Below are 24,671 nucleotides of genomic sequence, written 5' to 3'. Positions count from 1 at the left end.
CGGTTGCTTTTATTGCTATGTTGCTTTATCGAGCATGTGAAAAGTTGGCTGTGGGTTTAATGACATTTTAAGGAAGGTTCTCTGTGTGTTCCACTAGGTATTAGGATAGACAAAAAGTCCACAGCTATGAAAAGTAGCAGATGCCTCCAAAGGCTGCTAGGGGGTCCTTTTAAAAAAAAAAAAAGAAAAGAAAAAAAAGAAGAGGAGGGCACTCCTCCTTAGTAGGGGAATGTTGAGGGGTACCAAACACCATAAGGAACAACAGCTTCCGAATTTAAAAAGGATCATTCTCCTGAACAAGAAAGTGTAATTCTGGATGGGAAACAACTTCCAATGCCAAGTGTCCACCTGCACAAGAATAGGGAGTCGTAAAGTGTGGTGAACTTAGGAAGGCCCACTGCTATATGCAGCAGGGAGACAAGGAGGATGAAGGGCAGGTGAGAAAGAAGCCATACACAAAGGGTTAGCTAATGGACTAAAAAGGGTGTCCCAAGCAAACAAATGGCAGGGAGGCAAACTGAGAATCTGTCCAGATGTACACACTCAGTCTATTTATAGTAGTGGGAGTGTACGATCATACATACAGTGCCTTGAAAAAGTATTCACACCCCTTGACATTTTCCACATTTTGTCATGTTACAACCAAAAAAGGGATTTTATGTGATAGACCCACACAAAGAGGCACATAATTGTGAAGTGAAAGGAAAATGATAAATGGTTTTTCACATTTTTTACAAATATATGTAGCGTGCATTTGCATTCAACCCCGAGCCAATACTTTGTAGAACCACCTTTTGCTGCAAATAGAGCTGCAAGTCTTTTTGGGTATGTCTCTACCAGCTTTGCACATCTAGAGAGTGAAATTTTTGCCCATTCTTTGCAAAATAGCTCAAGCTCTGTCAGATTGGATCAATGTGAGGCAAGGCCTAAAATACTTACAAAGCCAGGCAGCTGGTGCTAATGAGAGTTTTAGGCAGTCATTGTAGTTGGACAATGGATACAGTCTAGAGATCCATGTGGTGCTTCAAGTGCAGGTGAAGTAGCCGAATGATTCATCCTCCAGGTTGGTTGAATGGCAGAAAACAGAGCATGGTGTGTGTGCAAGCAGCACCCAGCAGACTAATGTCAACTTTCAGTCTTTACCCTTACCACAGTAAAAGTGGAAAGTTTTAAAATGGGTCCAAAGAAGAAAATTGAGAGGTAGCTCCCAGTGCTTAAGCCTAACCAGCCTTACTCATCAAGCGAGTCTTCATTGACAGGTCATACCTGACAAGATCATGCACTCTAATACGCTAGAACTCTAAAATCTACTAACCAGCATTTTCTGAAGCTGTTCCACTGTCTGGTTTGCTACACTAATTCCATTGATTTCCCGAATTTCATCACCTACATGGAGAGTACCTGTAAATAAAATAACTGGTTAATCCAACACATCTCGAACATGCTATACTTCCAAGCACATGTTGTACTGAGCTAACAGAAAAAAGAAAACTTGTTGCAATTCATGTCAAAATTATTGATGGGGAGAAACAATGATTATTGACAGATTATTGCACTCTGATCATTAATACTGTGTATAGTGCTGCCAGTTGGCAGTCTGAACATGCGTACAGAAGGTGACAACACAGAGATGACTTCACCAGAGTGTTGCTTATCCTTTGCTATCCAATCACAGGCTGGGGACAGGTTGATGATCAAATTGTATTGCATAATTAACTACAATACAAAAAGTGGGGTTCCCAACTTAGCTATACAATAAGAAAAGTGGGGTTCCCAACTTGGCTATACAGTCTAGAGCCGATTCACTAAAGGCAAAGACAAAAACATTAGCAAGTAAAAAACGTTACAATATTTTAGGTGTGTTTAGTGGTTTGACTAGATTTCAGCTTTATGTGACCTACAGATATTCCACCGTAAAACCATAAAACAAATAATTGTTACAGTAAAAAGTTATTTTCAACAAAACAACATCTTTCTAGCATTCTACGCCTTCCTTTCAAAAGATTTCCTTCTGGATTAGCTTTATTTCAAAACAGAGGCATGGATGAAGAGGTGTCTAAGCTGTTAGCAAACACAATATAGAAATGCTGCAAAGAACATACCCGGCAAGACAATAACATAATTGAATTGCATCAACATTTCAAACTTTTACTTTGGCATCCTTTCTCTAACTCAAGAAATGTGTGTGCATGTGTCAGCACATATCGTAAACCCTTCTCTCTGAAAACAGTAGTTGCATGGCTATTTTATGGAAACACTGGCTTTAAGGCAGGCCATGCATTATAATTTTTTTTGTTCAACCAGTGGGTCGAATGAAAAAAAAAAAAAATGCAGATTTTCAGATCAACACATTCAAGGTGGATGGGGGAATAACTCCTTCTGTGCTGTTGTGTTCACAGTGGGAAGCCTTCCCTGCTATCAGAACACAATGATCAGTGTTTCCGGCTATAGCCAGCGGCACGGATCATTTTCTGAACTGGCTGAATTTCGATCCATGTATGGCCGACTTTTTAAAACTTTTTTTTAGTCACTGACCGGAAGTATGCAAATCAAGTCAGAACAAAGTCAGAAGCCCTTATATACAGTACTTGTTCTGGGTATTGACAACTGGATAGAAGCAGACATTTTCAATTAAAGCTGGCCATAGGTGATTTTTTTTTTTTAATCAGCCAGTGTGTCTCCCAGGACACCATTGTATTGTGTTGTGTTGCAATGTGCATGCATTTTAGAGTGTTATTCACAATTATTGGCACTGCAGTGCAATAAAGCATGCATTTAGCATTACAGTAACACATGCTTTTATTGTGTGCTACCACAAAGCTACTGCTATCAATGAGCCATTAAAGTGAATGTAACAATATATTTATTGCTGCTTAATACAGTGCTGAGGTGTGGAACCTGCGAAAAACCGTAACTGCGTGTCTGAGGCACTGATTTTTGAAGTTACCAAATGTAAAATTAATATGTCAGTTTTGGTCTTGTGTAAAGGCCTGGCTGTGCAACAAGTTAATTCTTTATCATATACATCATAAGAAGTGAAAGTAGTAAAATGAACACAAGCATTTTTCATACTGTATGCATCACAGTGCATCCTTAGGCTACATTCCCACTGGTGATTAGGGCCAGTGTTAGTAGTAGTAGCAGGAATCAGAGAATCCCGCTGTGGCTCTCAGAAGCTAGGTGCAGCCATCGGCCCCGATCACTATGATGACAGATCGCCAGTGGCCACAGCTATTTGCCAGTTTTTGCACAGCTAGCGATCACTGCAGGTAATTGCTGGCTGTGCAGAGAGGCGCGAATAGAGGTGGCTGCAGGCGATTGGTTATTATAGTGAACAGCGGCCACACTGACCCGCTGAGGCACAGTTGATTCCAGCTGCTACTGGCCCTAATTGACATTGTGAATGCAGCCTTAGTCTAAAGCAGGGCTGATAGTATGGATAATCAAGAACCATCATAAAAATGTTAAACATATTTGTTAACCTCAGTACACTCGCAGGAAATGTGTACTGCAGTGTACTTAGCACTAGAGGTCTTGGGTTCAATCCCCATAAACATAATTATCTGCATGGAGTCTGTTTGCCCCCCTCCATGCACACACAATACATATACACACACACACATATATATATACACACACACTATAGAAATCTGAAAATTAAAGCTGATCTCCAGGTTTCCTGTCACTTTATATAATTTGTTTCAGCCGAGCTGATCCAAACAATTTCCTTCACCAATTGCTGCACTGGCACGAAAGTTCTGTAAGAACTGTATGTAGCTTCAGCTACATACACTACAGAGTGCTGGGTTCCAGCTGTGAGACAGACTTCCCGTCTCACACCCCGTCAACAATACAGAGCAAGTCTGAGGGGCGCTCAGCCATTCATAGGCAGCTATGTATTCTGTGACTCAATACAAAACTTCCTGTGATTGGCTGAGGCAGAGTGGCAGGCTGATGACATCACAATCTCTGATTTAATAAGGCGGCCTACGAGTGGCTGAGTGCCACTTAGACTGACTATTTTGTTTCGGGTGTGAGACAGGAAGTCTTTCTCACAGCCAGAACCCAGCACTTTGTACTGTATGTCGCTGAAGCGACATACAGTTCATACAGCACTTAGAGGCAATGCAACAGTTGGTGAAGAAAATTGTTTATTTGGATCAGCTTGGTCCAAACAAACTATTTAAAGTGACAGGAAACCTGGAGATCAACTTGAAATAAAAGCAGCAAAGGTAATGGGCACCTGCCATAACCAACATCAGAGTTTGTTTAGGGCTACATGGTGGGCTAACTGTAGACTGCGGCAGTATAAACCATTCCATCTTAAAAGGAAACTAGTATTAAAGTACAGAGGTTACCATTACTGATCTCCACATTTGAAAATACCAGTTCTCAGGCTGTGATTTTGATCCACTGGTTCTGTACTTTCGAACAGACCCTGTACAAAATATGTACATTAGGGAACTCAGACTCGGTTCTGATTTATGCATCTTGCTTGTTTCAGGTGACTCAAAGCACTGCAACCAGGTAAAGCCAGGCAACTAGCATTTCAGAAGTGGTCAGAAATGCAAGCTTTTGGGTTTCTCTCAATATAGGTTTCACTTAATACGATAATAACAATATGCAAATGGATGACATACTATTTGAAATGCTAATTTTGACATTTTCTATTTAACAAAGATGAAAACAGCAATTTAAGTTCAGAAACCGATAAAGAATTTAAAATAATCACAATTCTCTGTTTACATCAAAGATCTTGAATTGTATTATTAAACAATGTTCATGCACAATTTCATGCCTCAGTTTGATAAAATGAGAGTGCCACGGCTCTCAGCAGTTATTTGACTGAAAATGTATTAATTTTACACTAATTTCACAAATACCAGCTCTAAAGTATGAACAGTATAGTCATAACAATGGAGCTGATTACAAATGAGTTTGCAGGCTGAGCTGATTAGTAGGCATTTTTATAGTGTTCACTGTTCGGCCTTCATTCAAGCAGCACTCATTCATAACCTAACAGTAAAAACTCATTGAGGTGTGACAGGGTTAGAAATACTGCGAAAAGCATGACAGCTTAGGCAGCTACAAAATTATAAGATCTGTAAGTGTGGTACAGTACCTTGTCTGTGAATCATTCCTCCATGCATAATTCTTGCAACAATACAATGGTTCAGCTCATTCATCTTTAGCGTTATACCCTATTAAAAACAAATTTAAAATGCTTTACAAATCTGTCATACAAAAAAAAAAAAAAAAAGCCTGAAAGAATCACCCAAGTCAATTAGCAGTATCAACCTCATGCAATTTAAACGCTTGGCAATCATGTCATTTGAAGCATATGACTATTGACAAATAATTTCAATGTGTTATAAAGGAAGTTAATGGCCAACAGAACTCTAAGGCACAACTTTAAGGCTCAAAGACAAAAGTGAATGAAGCTCTGTAATCATTGCTGCATATATACTTATTACAGGCAAAGTTTGAATGCCTGAATTGAAGCTGGTGTCAGTCTTTTCCAGTCCTGTCTGTACAACAGAGCTCACAGGGAAAAGCAACAGGTTTCACTGTCCAGTCAGAGGGTGAGGAGGTGGACATGTAAGTCTCTGATCACTATGATAGTCAATCACAATGATCACTAGGAAAACCACTGAGAAAAACGGTGGAAGAAGGGGAGGATCAGAGAAGACCGGATCAAAAGTCTTTTTTACAAAATGTGGAGGATTAACCCCTTAGGTTAAACAGAGTACAAGCATGCTTTACTGCATATACAGGCTGATGTTACTGTTGTGGGTTTAGTAGCAATTTAAATGCAAGCAGTATGTGTACCTGAATTTAACTTGGTATCAGCTTCTTGCAATCCCCTGTACAGGGGCGCTCAAAGGGGAAGGGAGAAGCAGCTTAAACAATCAGTTAAGTCTGCTGCTTCTCCTTTCAGTGTCCAGTCACAGGCTGGGGATGGCATGGGGCCCTGTTAGTGAAACTGAACAAGTAGAGGCAGGTAAAACAGCCACCATATATTTATTTCCCCTGTGTATTCAGCTGTTTGCCTGGTGTTCAGCTTGAATGCCAATAAAAAAAACAAAACACATTTGGGGACTGATCATAAATAACAAATTGATTGCCCTGAAGTTAAACAACTTACCATAGGTTCATCTGTATTCTTCTGGAATTGCACCAATCTCACCCGTGTAACGTTTTCCATATCCATATCACCGTTTGCACTTTCAGGAGAATCTCCGTTCAGGTAGGGAGATGTTGGAGGGGGCGTAACTCTTAGTGCATCATCACTGTAAACTTCATGGGCTACCACATCATGAGTTTGTAGTAAGGCCTTACAATTAATAGAACATTATTATTATTATGGCAAACTGCTTTTAAACGTGCAAGACAAAAAAAAATACAAGTCAATGTTGAGAAAGCATTTAATAATTAAAAAATAAATAAAAATTATATATACACACATTTTTATATATATATATATACACATATATACACACACACACACACACACACACACACACCTTTTTCCAAACTTGGCATCAGCTTTTGACAGGATAGACGTCCTAGAACATTTTTAGTGCATTTATGCCGATGCAATTTTAAAACATTTTAATCACTATAAAAGTGCATCTTATAATGGCACAGAAACTGCATTCAATTTCACATATGTAAGCCTAAACAGAGTTATTGCATATGCCTGCACTCTATAAATACAAATGTAAACATGTTTGCTTTTTGACTACTTAAGAACCACAAATGGGGGGCTAATGCACCACTTAACCACTTCAGCCCCGGAAGGCTTTACCTCCTTAATGACCAGGCCATTTTTGACGATACGAAACTGTGTTATTTTAACGGACAATTGCACGCTCGTGCAATGCTGTACCCAAATAAAATTGATGTCCTTTTTTCCCCACAAATAGAGCTTTCTTTTGGTGGTATTTGATCACCTCTGCGCTTTTTACTGTTTAACAAAGCTATAAACAAAAAAAGAGCGACAACTTTGAAAAAAAAAAAATTTTTTACTTTCTTCCATAAAACATACTCAATAAAAAAAAAAATAGAATATTATATTTTTTGCAAAAAAATCCCAGTATGGGCATATTGATTGGTTTGTGCAAAAGTTATAGCGTCTACAAACTATGAGAAAGATTGATGGACTTTATTTTTTGTATTGTTTTTAACTAGTAATGGAGCGATTTTTAGTGGGAGTGCGACATTGCGTCGGACAGATCTGACACCAAGTGACACTTTTTGGGACCAGTGACACCAATACAGTGAACAGTGCTAAAAAAAAATGCATTGTCACTGTATAAATGACACTGGCAAGGAAGGGGTTAACATCAGGGGCATTCAAAGGGTTAAGTGTGCTCATAGGGAGTGCTGGAGTGCTTTAACTGTGTGGGGGATGGATTGACTGGAGGAAGAGAAACATCTGTGTACCTGATTAGCATGAACATAAGATGTCTCTCTTCCTCTCTGACAGTGCAGTGGTCTGCCTTTTTTACATAGGCCGTCTGCTGTGTTCTGCCTCTTCCATGAACGATCGCTGATTGGCTCCTGCTGTGTCCAATCACAGCGGTAGCTGACGTCGTACAGGTACGTGACCATGCGCTTAAGGGCTGCCCTGCCGCAATCGCTTCCCGACCACCCCACGCCGATGTACTTCAGCAGAATGGCACGGGTGTGCAAAAGGGCGTTCCCGTACGTCCCTTCGTATTCCCAGGCTAGCGTGCATGCGCGCGCCTGCGGACTTGATGTCTGTAGGTGGCCTGCGATCACGGCGAGGAGAGGAGAGGCAGAATGGGGTAATGCCTATGTAAACAAGGCATTTCCCTGTTCTGCCTAGTGACATGACTGGGATCTACTGCTCCCTGTCATCGGGAGCAGTGATCTATGTCAGGTCCTAGGTAGCCCATCCCCCCTACAGTTAAAACACACTGAGGGAACGCATTTAACCCCTTGATCTCCCCCTAGTGTTAACCCCCTCCGTGCCAGTGACAATCACACAGTAATCAGTGGCTATTTTTAGCTCTGATCGCTGTATGAATGTCAATGGTCCCAAAATAGTGTCAAAAGTGTTCGATCTGTCCGCCACAATGTCGCAGTTCCGATAAAAATCGCAGATCACCGCCATTACTAATAAAAAAAAAAAATTAATTAATAATAAAAATGCCATAAATCTATCCCCTATTTTGTACACACTATAACTTTTTCGCAAACCAATATACACTTATGATTTTTTTTTTTTACCAAATATATGTAATAGAATACATATCAGCCTAAACTGAGAAAGAAAATTGTTTTTTTATATATGTTTTGGGGATATTATAGCAAAGAAAAACAAACAAAAGAAAGCTCTATTTGTGGAAAAAAAGCATGTCAACTTTGTTTGGGTACAGCGTCGCACGACTGCGCAATTGTCAGTTAAAGCGACGCAGTGCCGCATAGCAAAAAAAGCTCTGGTCAGGAAGGGGGTAAAATCTTCCGGGGCTGAAGTGGTTAAATGACTGCATTTCATCTACAGCCATTCCAGACTTTAATTACATTTTTAATTGTGTTCATTTTACAGGGGCATAGTTACAAAAACATAGGCACCATTATTTAGTAGTCTAATGATTCTGCACAATTGCAAGGTCAAGCAATATTTGCAGACAATCATTAGCATTTGCTCTTCCATGGAAAAAATATTCTACATGCACTCTTATGTATAACCTAACAAACGTGCAGTGAATTTAAGACATTTATTTCACACAAACACTTGACTTAAGTTGTAAACTTTTGCAATTTGAAACTGGACCGTATTATTGGTGTGTTTTGATAGAACCCCTCTCCCTCAAGGAAAAAGGTAGACAAAACACTTTTTTTACGCATACTGCCATTAATTTAACAGTGGAGATGTGAAAGTAAGTACAGCGCTGTGCCAGAAATTACACATATGTATATACCGATTAGCAGCTAACACACCTATAGACTTAGGTTGGAGTTCAAAATAAAAATAAAAAAGTGTAGCGCTATATACATTGAACAAAAAATGTAACGTGCCTAGAGACAGTAAATAGAACCTAAACAACCCTTATAGACAAAGGTATAAATAGTGGAACAAAGTGACACTATATGATTCAACACATCAATTGAAATACAATATGAATAATAGTGACCACAATATAAAAATGAAGTAAATACAGTAAATCTGAAAAACTGTGAGAGTATGGCAGATCAGCCACTCAAATTCATATATAAAAGTCCAAAGTAGGAATAAATAATAAGCTTGTTAAAAAAGGAAACCACCACCGAAAGTCTATGGGGGTTGTGCGTTTGGAAATGGTGCAAAATTACTTACAACTTCACACGAAAATGAAATTTGTCACACCCAACAAGTTGATGAATAACGAAGGAACCACAGGTGGACAAAGGATCTAGATGGGTGGCAGTATCATCACCGAAACATCAGGAGGCTTACCGGAACTTAGTGACTTGAAAAGACCTACGTCTTACAAGTCAAAAAGGCTTGTTGACCAACCGGTCTGGACAGGGTAACTCGTCACCAATCCTCAACTCGCGATAGAAAGAGGGGTATCAGCAAAGCTTTCCACGTCCACCAACGATCCAATAGGGCCAAGCGAAAGTTTCATATATCATGCGAGAAGTAAAGCTCACATAGCGTGATAACGTTTAAAACATCAATTTATTAAATAAAAGAATAAACTATGCACTCACATATTTCGGAGATCAAAACAGCTCAAAATGGTCAAATAGCAGTAATCGTGAGGGATCCACCCGACATGTTTCAGCTACACAGCCGTCATCTGGGGTGTCGAGCCCCCCACCTCACCGCTTAATAAACAAAGTATGACCCCCACTGGGAGTGTCACAATACCGGAAATGTGGCCTCAAAACCACTTCTGGTTTAGTAAAGGTTTAATAGATGTTAAAAATCCCACATACATAGGAGTAAAAATTTATTAAGTGACAATCAATAAAGACTGTCCCCCGCTTATTACAGAAAGTGATGTGTAGTGTTTACAGTGAAGCCTTGCTAGTTCGGAAATATCCCGAACGCAAACCAAGCCTTGCTTTCATTAAGGCCAACCTTCATTGGCTATGGGGGTAAAGCAGCGCCGCCGCGCTCCACCTCCCCAGCCAAGCCTCGTTATCAGTGTGAGCGCAATGATGTCATCTCCGCACTCCCAGTGCAGCGCTGATGCACTCCACCTACAAGCCAAGCCTCACTTTTGTTTATTCAACCAATATTACGTCCCATATAGGAGACGTTGCGGCACTCCACTGAACTGGAAACGGCCTCAATCTAAGAGCGTCCACCATAAGTGTCAGCAGAGATGGTTGCGTATGCAAAAAATGCCAATCATCATCAAGTTTAATTAAAAATTGAAAAAAATGTATTAAAAACGGGCACCCAAAATTAATAATGATTGGTAAAAATGTTAAAAATAATAAAAAAATGATAAAAAACTTAGAGATGACACTACCAATAAGGGGCATCGTATATTATTACAAGGTTGGAAGAAACCTCATCAAATTCATGAAGGGGCATCGACCAGACAATAGTACATAAATGGATATCTTAAATATCAATAACTACATATGGCAAAAAAACAAAACATATAATTCATAAAAGGTCACCAGACCCTAGTAGTGTGTATATAAGTATCTTCAATGACATTGACTACATATAAACTGCTACAACAACCTAAAAAGCAGAGAAAATAAATAAAACGATTAAGCTTGATTAATAAAAGAATTGATGTCCCACTCTACATTAATACCTTGAGGAAAGTGGGACCCCAATTCATAAATCCAGTACGTCTCCAAACGGGAGACGCCCCTAAGAGTTGACCCCCCCACCAAGGGGCAACATACTTATCGATAATAAGAAACTGAGTGTCCGCAGGGTTTCGATCATGAGATTCCCTGTAATGTCGAGGCACAGTATGTTTAGTACTACCTGCTTTAATAAGATTAATGTGTTCGGACACACATGTTGTAAAAGATCTAATGGTCCGTCCCACATACTGCTTACCACATGGGCAAGTCAAAAGGTTGACAACCCCTGTAGTAGCGCAAGTGCAAAACTGTTTGATCTTATAGGTACGACCAGTCACGGTAGAGGAAAAACTATGACTTACCCTTCTACCACAGGTGTTAAACTGGCATACTAAACACTTTTTGCAAGGGTGAAAGCCAATCCAGTCATGGAAAAAAGAAGGATTGCTAGGAGGGTTAATAACATTGGGTGCCAACCTATTTCGAAGAGAAGGGGCACCTTTAAAAACCACCTTAGGGGTGCTGGGCAGCAAAGGGCCCAAAACCTTATCCGTCCTTAAGACATCCCAATGATGTTTAAAAATTCTTTTAACGTGCTTATACTGAGTGGAAAAAGATGTCACAAAAGACCACTTGAAATCATCGTTTGATTGTCGAGGTTTATCCTCCAACAAAAGTTGACGATCAATCATACAAGCATTTTCAATCTCCCTATCTAGATCGGAAGGGTTGTAGCCCTTCTCTAGAAACCTGTCTTTTAGGGTAACAGCCTGGACCTTGAAGGTATCCAGATCAGTACAGTTCCTACGTAATCGTAGGAACTGACCTGATCCAAGATGCATGGTGGCAACTATCGGTTGATATATACCCGTTTCGATCGGTAGATTTGAAATAGGTACTGAATACAAATTGATGTTCCTTTCTCTCAATGGTCAGGTCTAAAAAATGGACTGAAGTTGTGCTTGCCTCAAAGAACAAAATAATGCCCCTATCATTATCATTGAGGGTCGCAACAAAGTCAGTGAGACCCTCATGGCTACCAGTCCATAGGAGGAGGATGTGGTCTATGTACCGGGCCCACAACAACAGGTGTGGGTTCTCCATGGCATAGACGACATCCTCCTCCCACTTGGCCATGAATAGGTTGGCCAGACTGAGAGCAAACTTTGCTCCCATTGCCACCCCCTTATGCTGACGATAGAAACTGCCATCGAACCAAAAATAATTGCATTGCGTGGCAAACTCAATCAAATCAACAATAAAGTTTACCTGGGGTAAGGCAAGAGAGGCATCCCTATTAAGAAAGCAATTAACAGCATCTATACCCTTACGGTGCGGAATGCAAGTATAGAGGGATGCCACATCGGCAGTGGCCATAATAAGATCACCAGAGTGGGAGACATTTGATAATAGTCTAATTACATCCTTCGTATCCTTAACCACTTGCCGACCGCCGCACGACTATATACGTCGACAGAGCGGCACGGGCAGGCAAAAGGACGTGTATGTACGTCCTTGCCTGCCCGCGGGTGGGGGGTCCGATCGGACCCCCCCCCGGTGCCTGCGGCGGTCGGCAAATCTCCCCCGGCGATCGGAGGTGAGGGGGAGGCCATCCATTCGTGGCCCCCCCCTCGCGATCGCTCTCAGCCAATGGGATCATTTCCCTGCCTCTGTATTGTACACAGAGGCAGAGGAAATGATGTCATCTCTCCTCGGCTCGGTATTTTCCGTTCCGGGCCGAGGAGAGAAGACTGCAATGTAAGTGCACAACACACACACACACAGTAGAACATGCCAGGCACACTAAACACCCCGATCCCCCCCCCAATCGCCCCCCGATCCCCCCCCAATCACCCCCCCCCCCGTCACAAACTGACACCAAGCAGGTTTTTTTTTTTTTTTTTTTTTTCTGATTACTGTATTGGTGTCAGTTTGTGACAGTTACAGTGTCAGGGCAGTGAGTGTTAGGCCCCCTGTAGGTCTAGGGTACCCCCCTAACCCCCCCTAATAAAGTTTTAACCCCTTGATCACCCCCTGTCACCAGTGTCGCTAAGCGATCATTTTTCTGATCGCTGTATTAGTGTCGCTGGTGATGCTAGTTAGGGACGTAAATATTTAGGTTCGCCGTCAGAGTTTTATAGCGACAGGGACCCCCATATACTATCTAATAAATGTTTTAACCCCTTGATTGCCCCCTAGTTAACCCTTTCACCACTGATCACTGTATAACCGTTACGGGTGACGCTGGTTAGTTTGTTTATTTTTTATAATGTCAGGGCACCCGCCGTTTATTACCGAATAAAGATTTAGCCCCCTGATCGCCCGGCGGTGATATGCGTCGCCCCAGGCAGCGTCAGATAAGCGCCAGTACCGCTAACACCCACGCACGCAGCATACGCCTCCCTTAGTGGTATAGTATCTGTACAGATCAATATCTGATCCGATCAGATCTATACTAGCATCCCCAGCAGTTTAGGGTTCCCAAAAACACAGTGTTAGCGGGATCAGCCCAGATACCTGCTAGCACCTGCGTTTTGCCCCTCCGCCCAGCTCGGCCCAGCCCACCCAAGTGCAGTATCGATCGATCACTGTCACTTACAAAACACTAAACGCATAACTGCAGCGTTCGCAGAGTCAGGCCTGATCCCTGCGATCGCTAACAGTTTTTTTTGTAGCGTTTTGGTGAACTGGCAAGCACCAGCCCCAGGCAGCGTCAGGTTAGTGCCAGTAGCGCTAACACCCACGCACGCACCGTACACCTCCCTTAGTGGTATAGTATCTGAACGCATCAATATCTGATCCGATCAGATCTATACTAGCGTCCCCAGCAGTTTAGGGTTCTCAAAAACGCAGTGTTAGCGGGATCAACCCAGATACCTGCTAGCAACTGCGTTTTACCCCTCCGCCCGGCCCAGCCCAGCCCACCCAAGTGCAGTATCGATCGATCACTGTCACTTACAAAACACTAAACGCATAACTGCAGCGTTCGCAGAGTCAGGCCTGATCCCTGCGATCGCTAACAGTTTTTTTTGTAGCGTTTTGGTGAACTGGCAAGCACCAGCCCCAGGCAGCGTCAGGTTAGTGCCAGTAGCGCTAACACCCACGCACGCACTGTACACCTCCCTTAGTGGTATAGTATCTGAACTGATCAATATCTGATCCGATCAGATCTATACTGGCGTCCCCAGCAGTTTAGGGTTCCCAAAAACGCAGTGTTAGCGGGATCAGCCCAGATACCTGCTAGCACCTGCGTTTTGCCCCTCCGCCCGGCCCAGCCCAGCCCACCCAAGTGCAGTATCGATCGATCACTGTCACTTACAAAACACTAAATGCATAACTGCAGCGTTCGCAGAGTCAGGCCTGATCCCTGCGATCGTTTACAGTTTTTTTGGTAGCGTTTTGGTGAACTGGCAAGCGCCAGCGGCCTAGTACACCCCGGTCATAGTCAAACCAGCACTGCAGTAACACTTGGTGACGTGGCGAGTCCCATAAGTGCAGTTCAAGCTGGTGAGGTGGCAAGCACAAATAGTGTCCCGCTGCCACCAAGACAAACACAGGCCCGTCATGCCCATAGTGCCCTTCCTGGTGCATTCGCCAATCCTAATTGGGAACCCACCACTTCTGCAGCGCCCGTACTTCCCCCATTCACATCCCCAACCAAATGCAGTCGGCTGCATGAGAGGCATTTTTATGTCCTCCCGAGTACCCCTACCCAACGAACCCCCCCAAAAAAGATGTTGTGTCTGCAGCAAGCGCGGATATAGGCGTGACACCCGCTATTATTGTCCCTCCTGTCCTGACAATCCTGGTCTTTGCATTGGTGAATGTTTTGAACGCTACCATTCACTAGCTGAGTATTAGCGTAGGGTACAGCATTCCACAGACTAGGCACACTTTCACAGGGTCTCCCAAGATGCCATCGCATTTTGAGAGACCCGAACCTGGAACCGGTTACAGTTATAAAAGTTACAGTTACAAAAAAAAGTGTAAAAAAAAAAAAAAAAAAAAAAAACACAAACAAAAATATAAAATAAAAAATAATAGTTGTCGTTTTATTGTTCTCTCTCTCTTTATTCTCTCTCTATTGTTCTGCTCTTTTTTACTGTATTCTATTCTGCAATGTTTTATTGTTATTATGTTTTATCATGTTTGTTTTTCAGGTATGTAATTATTTATACTTTACCGTTTACTGTGCTTTATTGTTAACCATTTTTTTGTCTTCAGGTACAGCATTCACGACTTTGAGTGGTTATACCAGAATGATGCTTGCAGGTTTAGGTATCATCTTGGTATCATTCTTTTCAGCCAGCGGTCGGCTTTCATGTAGAAGCAATCCTAGCGGCTAATTAGCCTCTAGACTGCTTTTACAAGCAGTGGGAGAGAATGCCCCCCCCCCCCCACCGTCTTCCGTGTTTTTCTCTGGCTCTCCTGTCTCAACAGGGAACCTGAGAATGCAGCCGGTGATTCAGCCAGCTGACCATAGAGCTGATCAGAGACCAGAGTGGCTCCAAACATCTCTATGGCCTAAGAAACCGGAAGCTACGAGCATTTTATGACTTAGATTTCGCCGGATGTAAATAGCGCCATTGGGAAATTGGGAAAGCATTTTATCATACCTATCTTGGTGTGGTCAGATGCTTTGAGGGCAGAGGAGAAATCTAGGGTCTAATAGACCCCAATTTTTTCAAAAAAGAGTACCTGTCACTACCTATTGCTATCATAGGGGATATTTACATTCCCTGAGATAACAATAAAAATGATTAAAAAAAAAAAAAAAATGAAAGGAACAGTTTTAAAATAAGATAAAAAAGCAAAAAAATAATAAAGAAAAAAAGAAAAAAAAAAAAAAAAAGCACCCCTGTCCCCCCTGCTCTCGCGCTAAGGCGAACGCAAGCGTCGGTCTGGCATCAAATGTAAACAGCAATTGCACCATGCATGTGAGGTATCACCGCGACGGTCAGATCGAGGGCAGTAATTTTAGCAGTAGACCTCCTCTGTAAATCTAAAGTGGTAACCTGTAAAGGCTTTTAAAGGCTTTTAAAAATGTATTTATTTTGTTGTCACTGCACGTTTGTGCGCAGTTGTAAAGCATGTCATGTTTGGTATCCATGTACTCGGCCTAAGATCATCTTTTTTATTTCATCAAACATTTGGGCAATATAGTGTGTTTTAGTGCATTAAAATGTAAAAAAGTGTGTTTTTTCCCCAAAAAATGCGTTTGAAAAATCACTGCGCAAATACTGTGTGAAAAAAAAAAATTAAACACCCACCATTTTAATCTGTAGGGCATTTGCTTTAAAAAAATATATAATGTGTGGGGGTTCAAAGTAATTTTCTTGCAAAAAAAAATAATTTTTTCATGTAATCAAAAAGTGTCAGAAAGGGCTTTGTCTTCAAGTGGTTAGAAGAGTGGATGATGTGTGACATAAGCTTCTAAATGTTGTGCATAAAATGCCAGGACAGTTCAAACCCCCCCCCAAATGACCCCATTTTGGAAAGTAGACACCCCAAGCTATTTGCTGAGAGGCATGTCGAGTCCATGGAATATTTTATATTGTGACACAAGTTGCGGGAAAGAGACAAATTATTATTTTTTTTTTTTTTTTTTGCACAAAGTTGTCACTAAATGATATATTGCTCAAACATGCAATGGGAATATGTGAAATTACACCCCAAAATACATTCTGTTGCTTCTCCTGAGTACGGGGATACCACATGTGTGAGACTTTTTGGGAGCCTAGCCACGTATGGGACCCCGAAAACCAAGCACCGCCTTCAGGCTTTCTAAGGGCGTAAATTTTTGATTTCACTCTTCACTGCCTATCACAGTCTCGGAGGCCATGGAATGCCCAGGTGGCACAAACCCCCCCCAAATGACCCCATTTTGGAAAGTAGACACCCCAAGCTATTTGCTGAGAGGTATAGTGAGTATTTTGCAGACCTCACTTTTTGTCACAAAGTTTTGAAAATTAAAAAAAGAAAAAAAAAAGTTTTTTTTTTGTCTTTCTTCATTTTCAAAAACAAATGAGAGCTGCAAAATACTCACCATGCCTCTCAGCAAATAGCTTGGGGTGTCTACTTTCCAAAATGGGGTCATTTGGGGGGGGTTTGTGCCACCTGGGCATTCCATGGCCTCCGAAACTGTGATAGGCAGTGAAGAGTGAAATCAAAAATGTACACCCTTAGAAATCCTGAAGGCGGTGATTGGTTTTCGGGGTCCCGTACGCGGCTAGGCTCCTAAAAAGTCCCACACATGTGGTATCCCCGTACTCAAGAGAAGCAGCAGAATGTATTTTGGGGTGCAATTCCACATATGCCCATGACCTGTGTGAGCAATATATCATTTAGTGACAACTTTGTGCAAAAAAAAAAAAAATAAATAAATAAATTGTCACTTTCCCGCAACTTGTGTCAAAATATAAAATATTCCATGGACTCAACATGCCTCTCAGCAAATAGCTTGGGGTGTCTACTTTCCAAAATGGGGTCATTTGGGGGGGGGTTTGTGCCATCTGGGCATTTTATGGCCTTCAAAACTGTGATAGGTAGTGAGGAGTAAAATCAAAAATGTACGCCCTTAGAAATCCTGAAGGCAGTGATTGGTTTTCGGGGCCCCGTATGCGGCTAGGCTCCCAAAAAGTCCCACACATGTGGTATCCCCATACTCAGGAGAAGCAGCTAAATGTATTTTGGGGTGCAATTCCACATATGCCCATGGCCTGTGTGAGCAATATATCATTTAGTGACAACTTTTTGTAATTTTTTTTTTTTTTTTTCATTATTCAATCACTTGGGACAAAAAAAATGAATATTCAATGGGCTCAACATGCCTCTCAGCAATTTCCTTGGGGTGTCTACTTTCCAAAATGGGGTCATTTGTGGGGGTTTTGTACTGCCCTGTCATTTTAGCACCTCAAGAAATGACATAGGCAGTCATAAATTAAAGACTGTGTAAATTCCAGAAAATGTACCCTAGTTTGTAGGCGCTATAACTTTTGCGCAAACCAATAAATATACACTTATTGACATTTTTTTTACCAAAGACATGTGGCCAAATACATTTTGGCCTAAATGTATGACTAAAATTGAGTTTATTGGATTTTTTTTAGAACAAAAAGTAGAAAATATCATTTTTTTTCAAAATTTTCGGTCTTTTTCCGTGTATAGCGCAAAAAATAAAAACGGCAGAGGTGATCAAATACCATCAAAAGAAAGCTCTATTTGTGGGAAGAAAAGGACGCACATTTCGTTTGGTTACAGCATTGCATGACCGCGCAATTAGCAGTTAAAGCGACGCAGTGCCAAATTGTAAAAAGTGCTCTGGTCAGGAAGGGGGTAAATCCTTCCGGGGCTGAAGTGGTTAAGATAGGACGGCATCCTCTGTACAGATGGCTGGAGAAAAAAGTCTACATATTTTCCGATTTTGGAAGTGATCGAATTAATGCTGCTAATTATTGGCCGGCCTGGGGGATGTAAGGGGTCCTTGTGGACCTTAGGCAGGTAGTATATAACAGGAATACGCGGGACAAGGGGGAACTAAAAATGATCTTTCCTTTTTATCTAAATAATAAAATTAAATAAAAAGGAAAGATCATTTTTAGTTCCCCTTATCCCACGTATTCCTGTTATATACTACCTGCCTAAGGTCCACAAGGACCCCTTACATCCCCCAGGCCGGCCAAAAATTAGCGGCATTAATTCGATCACTTCCAAAATCGGGAAATATATAGAATTTTTTCTCCAGCCATCTGTACAGAGGATGCCGTCCTATCTTAAGGATACGAAGGATGTGATTAGACTATCAAATGTCTCCCACTCTGGTGATCTTATTATGGCCACTGCCGATGTGGCATCCCTCTATACTTGCATTCCGCACCGTAAGGGTATAGATGCTGTTAATTGCTTTCTTAATAGGGATGCCTCTCTTGCCTTACCCCAGGTAAACTTTATTGTTGATTTGATTGAGTTTGCCACGCAATGCAATTATTTTTGGTTCGATGGCAGTTTCTATCGTCAGCATAAGGGGGTGGCAATGGGAGCAAAGTTTGCTCCCAGTCTGGCCAACCTATTCATGGCCAAGTGGGAGGAGGATGTTGTCTATGCCATGGAGAACCCACACCTGTTGTTGTGGGCCCGGTACATAGACGACATCATCCTCCTATGGACTGGTAGCCATGAGGGTCTCACTGACTTTGTTGTGACCCTCAATGATAATGATAGGGGCATTATTTTGTCCTTTGAGGCAAGCACAACTTCAGTCCATTTTTTAGACCTGACCATTGAGAGAAAGGAACATCAATTTGTAATCAGTACCTATTTCAAAGCTACCGATCGAAACGGGTATATATCAACCGATAGTTGCCACCATGCATCTTGGATCAGGTCAGTCCCTAAAAGTCAGTTCCTATGATTACGTAGGAACTGTACTGATCTGGATACCTTCAAGGTCCAGGCTGTTACCCTAAAAGACAGGTTTCTAGAGAAGGGCTACAACCCTTCTGATCTAGATAGGGAGATTGAAAATGCTTGTATGATTGATCGTCAACTTTTGTTGGAGGATAAACCTCGACAATCAAACGATGATTTCAAGTGGTCTTTTGTGACATCTTTTTCCACTCAGTATAAGCACGTTAAAAGAATTTTTAAACATCATTGGGATGTCTTAAGGACGGATAAGGTTTTGGGCCCTTTGCTGCCCAGCACCCCTAAGGTGGTTTTTAAAGGTGCCCCTTCTCTTCGAAATAGGTTGGCACCCAATGTTATTAACCCTCCTAGCAAACCTTCTTTTTTCCATGACTGGATTGGCTTTCACCCTTGCAAAAAGTGTTTAGTATGCCAGTTTAACACCTGTGGTAGAAGGGTAAGTCATAGTTTTTCCTCTACCGTGACTGGTCATACCTATAAGATCAAACAGTTTTGCACTTGCGCTACTACAGGGGTTGTCTACCTTTTGACTTGCCCATGTGGTAAGCAGTATGTGGGACGGACCATTAGATCTTTTACAACACGTGTGTCCGAACACATTAATCTTATTAAAGCAGGTAGTACTAAACATACTGTGCCTCGACATTACAGGGAATCTCATGATTGAAACCCTGCGGGCACTCAGTTTCTTATTATCGATAAGTATGTTGCCCCTTAGCGGGGGAGGGTCGACTCTTAGGGGCATCTCCAGTTTGGAGACGTACTGGATTTATGAATTGGGGTCCCACTTTCCGCAAGGTATTAATGTAGAGTGGGACATCAATTCTTTTATTAATCAAGCTTAATCGTTTTATTTATTTTCTCTGCTTTTTAGGTTGTTGTAGCAGTTTATATGTAGTCAATGTCATTGAAGATACTTATATACACACTACTAGGGTCTGGTGACCTTTTATGAATTATATGTTTTGTTTTTTTGCCATATGTAGTTATTGATATTTAAGATATCCATTTATGTACTATTGTCTGGTCGATGCCCCTTCATGAATTTGATGAGGTTTCTTCCAACCTTGTAATAATATACGATGCCCCTTATTGGTAGTGTCATCTCTAAGTTTTTTATCATTTTTTTATTGTTTTTAACATTTTAAAGCCAACAGGCTTGGTTTGCGTTCGGGATATTTCCGAACTAGCAAGCCAAGGCTTCACTGTAAACACTACATATCACTTTCTGTAATATGCGGGGGACAGTCTTTATTGATTGTCACTTAATAAATTTTTACTCTTATGTATGTGGGATTTTTAACATCTATTAAACCTTTACTAAACCGGAAGTGGTTTTGAGGCCACATTTCCGGTATTGTGACACTCCCAGTGGGGGTCATACTTTGTTTATTAAGCGGTGAGGTGGGGGGCTCCACACCCCAGATGACGGCTGTGTAGCTGAAACATGTCGGGTGGATCCCTCACGATTACCGCTATTTGACCATTTTGAGCTGTTTTGATCTCCGAAATATGTGAGTGCATAGTTTATTCTTTTATTTAATAAATTGATGTTTTAAACGTTATCACGCTATGTGAGCTTCACTTCTCGCATGATATATGAAACTTTCGCTTGGCCCTATTGGATCGTTGGTGGACGTGGAAAGCTTTGCCGATACCCCTCTTTCTATCGCGAGTTGAGGATTGGTGACGAGTTACCCTGTCCAGACCGGTTGGTCAACAAGCCTTTTTGACTTTTAAGACGTAGGTCTTTTCAAGTCACTAAGTTCCGGTAAGCCTCCTGATGTTTCGGTGATGGTACTGCCACCCATTTAGATCCTTTGTCCACCTGTGGTTCCTTCGTTATTCATCAACTTGTTGGGTGTGACAAATTTCATTTTCGTGTGAAGTTGTAAGTAATTTTCCACCATTTCCAAATGCACAACCCCCATAGACTTTCGGTGGTGGTTTCCTTTTTTCACAAGCTTATTATTTATTCCTACTTTGGACTTTTATATATGAATTTGAGTGGCTGATCTGCCATACACTCACAGTTTTTCAGATTTACTGTATTTACTTCATTTTTATATTGTGGTCACTATTATTCATATTGTATTTCAATTGATGTGTTGAATCATAGTGTCACTTTGTTCCACTATTTATACCTTTGTCTATAAGGGTTGTTTAGGTTTTATTTACTGTCTCTAGGCACGTTAAATTTTTTGTTCAATGTATATAGCGCTACACTTTAGTTTTACATTAATTTAACAGTAACTGCACACTGTAAATTCCTTCTTTTGAGGAATATGGACATTTATTGACTGTTGGGTTATACTGCTGCCTACAGAAGCTCAAAGAGTGAAAAACCTGTGGAGGCCTAAGGCACCTCATATATTGCAAATAAGAGTGCTGATAGTAAGTGATCTCAGTCTTTTGCACCACCCACTTAAAGCATGATTCATCTGTGGATGGTAGAAAGATTTGCACAGCTACTTAATCTGAAACAGATGTACACTGCTACCAATCTGAAACATCTGCTATAACCCTTGACATGAATGGCATGCCCTGGTCGGTGAGAATTTCTCTGGGGAAATTGGTTATAGTAAACACATGGCAGAGTTGCCTGGTAATCATTCTGGACTAGGTATTCTGCAGAGGTAAAGCTTCATAGTACTGTTGAGGAAAGACCAATATCACTAATATGTACTGGTAATCTTGGGTGGATTTTCATCAGTGGGCCTATCAAATCTATTGCTTTCTGTTCAAATGGAACCACAATTATAGGCAGGGGCACAAAGCGGATGTGGAAATGCAACAAAAGGTTATTTGGCAGGTGCAACAAGACGTACAAGATTTCTTTACTTCAGCTTTCAACCCTGGCCCGTAGAGCCAGTCTGTGATCTGTTCCCTTGCCCAGGCCAAAGTGGGGTCCTGCATTGAAGCCATACCAAAACACTCCAGAGATGCATCTAGATCAGAAAAGGCAGGGCTACGGGTTGTTTCCTCCAGGACCTTCCAAAGCATGAGCTATAACAGAGAAGGACCCCACCCATGAGCGCAGCTCAGGTTCAGAACTCTTACTCCTAATAACAACTTTATTTTTTAGCTGTGTAATCAGACTCATCATAAAAATCCTCACTATATGGTATATCAATATCATCTTAGGGTCGGCACCGTACAAAGTTAAGTACAATAGAGTGAATACAGTACTTCTGCAATATACTGCAGTGCATGCCTTGAAACCTAAATGAGATTATTTCTGCATCAAAAAATAAATATTAACCCATGACTACTGCGATTTCAGATGGGCAATGCTGTGTGAAGAGAGCACACCACTATTACAGGATCAATGTTTTAGACGTACCAGTTATGGGTATAGGTTTCTTATTGGTAATGCATTTAATTTAACCGTCACAGTTGTGCAATGGGCGTTTTGGTTAGCAGTCATTCCCTACTTTCAATGGTAATTTAATCTGATTCATAATGAATAAAGTTTGAAGAAACCTCAGCGATGCATTTGTGCTCAAACTGCAGAGTATCTTTAAAGTGGATGTAAACCCGAATTTTTTTTTTTTTTTGGATATATGGTAGAGTATAAGATTTCTTATCATTTGAGCCCAGTCTTGCCACACAGGGTTAATCCATCTCTGAGCAATCCTCTTTTATTTTTCAGTGAGAAAAATCTTGACAAACTGAGAAAAACATTGTCAAATCCTCCCCCTTGCTGTGAGTGACAGGTGATTTACATATCTCGTGCACTAGCCTAAGACACAGGCATTAATTTTTAATTCCCTCCCCCACTCCTTTCTTCAGCAGCTCTGCCAGGATTAGATGTTCCACACCTCAGCATGATTTGGCATGCTGAAGTCATGTGGTTACTTTCCTGTCTTTTCACTGGATGTTAGAGATCATAGCAGAAGTTCAGTGTTAGAAATATACAGGAGAACATGCATATATTGACAAGGAGTGTAGAGGTGGGCAGGGAGTCTACTGACATCACCCACCGAGCTCCAGACAACAGACCCACCCACAGAATATGCAGTTTTTCGGGTCTCATAACAGACAGAGGGGAGACATTTGACAGGTAAAGATACACGCAGGAGGCATCTATATCCTTATAGATAACCCCTATGGCAGTAGTTTAGAAAGGATGACATTGGGTTTACATCCACTTTAAGCTTCCATGTTATATCCTGTTTTGTACAGGTATGGTTAGCAACTAAAAAACAGACATTTTCCATATACTTCCTGGAAATAAAGAATTACGCAGGTAACAGCCTGGCTAAACTAACTTTGGAACTGTAATAGGATTGCCAAATCCTTGAGTTGGATTACAGATCATGTTTATACAATTTCCAGTATTAAAGATTGGTTGCTGGAGTAGATCCAAAAATCAGAATGGAGACAAAATTTGAAGCCTTGAACTGCTTAAATAATTTTTTACTAGATAGATATATATCCAGCTCTCACTAGCTATATATATATATATATATATATATATATATATATATATATATATATATATATATATATATATATCTCAAAATAACTCAACACACACCCATTAATGTCTAAACCACTGGCAACAAAAGTGAGTACACCCCTAAGTGAAAATGTCCAAATTGGGCCCAATTAGCCATTTTCCTTCCTGAAGTCATGTGACTGGTTAGTGTTACAAAGTCTCAAGTGTGAATGGAGCAGGTGTGTTAAATTTGGTGTTATCGCTCTCACTCTCTCATACTGGTTCACTGGAAGTTCAACATGGCACCTCACGGCAAAAAAAATCTGAGGATCTGAAAAAAGAATTGTTGCTCTACATAAAGATGGCCTAGGCAATAGGAAGATTGCCAAGACCCTGAAACTGAGCTGTAGCATGGTGGCCAAGACCATACAGTGGTTTACAGGACAGGTTCCACTCAGAACAGGCCTCTCTATGGTCAACCAAAGAAGTTGAGTGCACGTGTTCAGCGTCATATCCAGAGGTTTTCTTTGGGAAATAGACGTATGAGTGCTGCCAACATTGCTGCAGGGGTTGAAGGGGTGGGGGGTCAGCCTGTCAGTGCTTGCCCCATACGCCGCACACTGCATCAAATTGTTCTGCATGGCTGTCGCCCCAGAAGAGAGCCTCTTCTAAAGATGATGCACAAGAAAGACCGCAAACAGTTTGCTGAAGACAAGCAGACTAAGGACATGGATTACTGGAACCATATCCTGTGGTCTGATGAGACCAAGATGAACTTATTTGGTTCAGATGGCGTCAAGGGGTGTGTGGCGGCAACCAGGTGAGGAGTACAAAGAGAAGTGTGTCTTGCCTACAGGCAAGCTATGGTGGTGGGGAGTGTCATGGTCTGGGGCTGCATGAGTGCTACCGGCACTGAGGAGCTACAGTTCATTGAGGAAACCATGAATGCCAACATGTACTGTGAAATACTGAAGCAGAGCACGATCCCCTCTCTTTGGAGACTGGGCTGCAGGGCAGT

At 41.4% G+C, this 24,671-nt stretch overlaps 1 protein-coding gene across 15 annotated transcripts in view; it reads right to left on the bottom strand.

Annotated features, from left to right (window-relative positions):
- Positions 1-24,671, bottom strand: part of CASK (calcium/calmodulin dependent serine protein kinase) — a 508,902-nt gene that overhangs the window by 60,030 nt on the left and 424,201 nt on the right. For all 15 annotated transcript variants that reach the window (XM_073616292.1, XM_073616297.1, XM_073616294.1 and 12 more), the window contains 3 exons: positions 6,146-6,334; positions 5,123-5,201; positions 1,316-1,401 (listed from right to left, as the gene is read on the bottom strand). In XM_073616292.1, the coding sequence (XP_073472393.1) occupies positions 1,316-1,401; positions 5,123-5,201; positions 6,146-6,334 (354 nt within the window). The remainder of the gene's footprint in view (positions 1-1,315; positions 1,402-5,122; positions 5,202-6,145; positions 6,335-24,671) is intronic.

Source organism: Aquarana catesbeiana, linkage group LG02 (genome assembly GCF_042186555.1).
Source record: "Aquarana catesbeiana isolate 2022-GZ linkage group LG02, ASM4218655v1, whole genome shotgun sequence".
Classification (NCBI taxonomy): Eukaryota; Metazoa; Chordata; class Amphibia; order Anura; family Ranidae; genus Aquarana; species Aquarana catesbeiana.
Note: the sequence above shows the minus strand (reverse complement) of the source record. Positions and strands in the feature narration are given on the sequence as shown.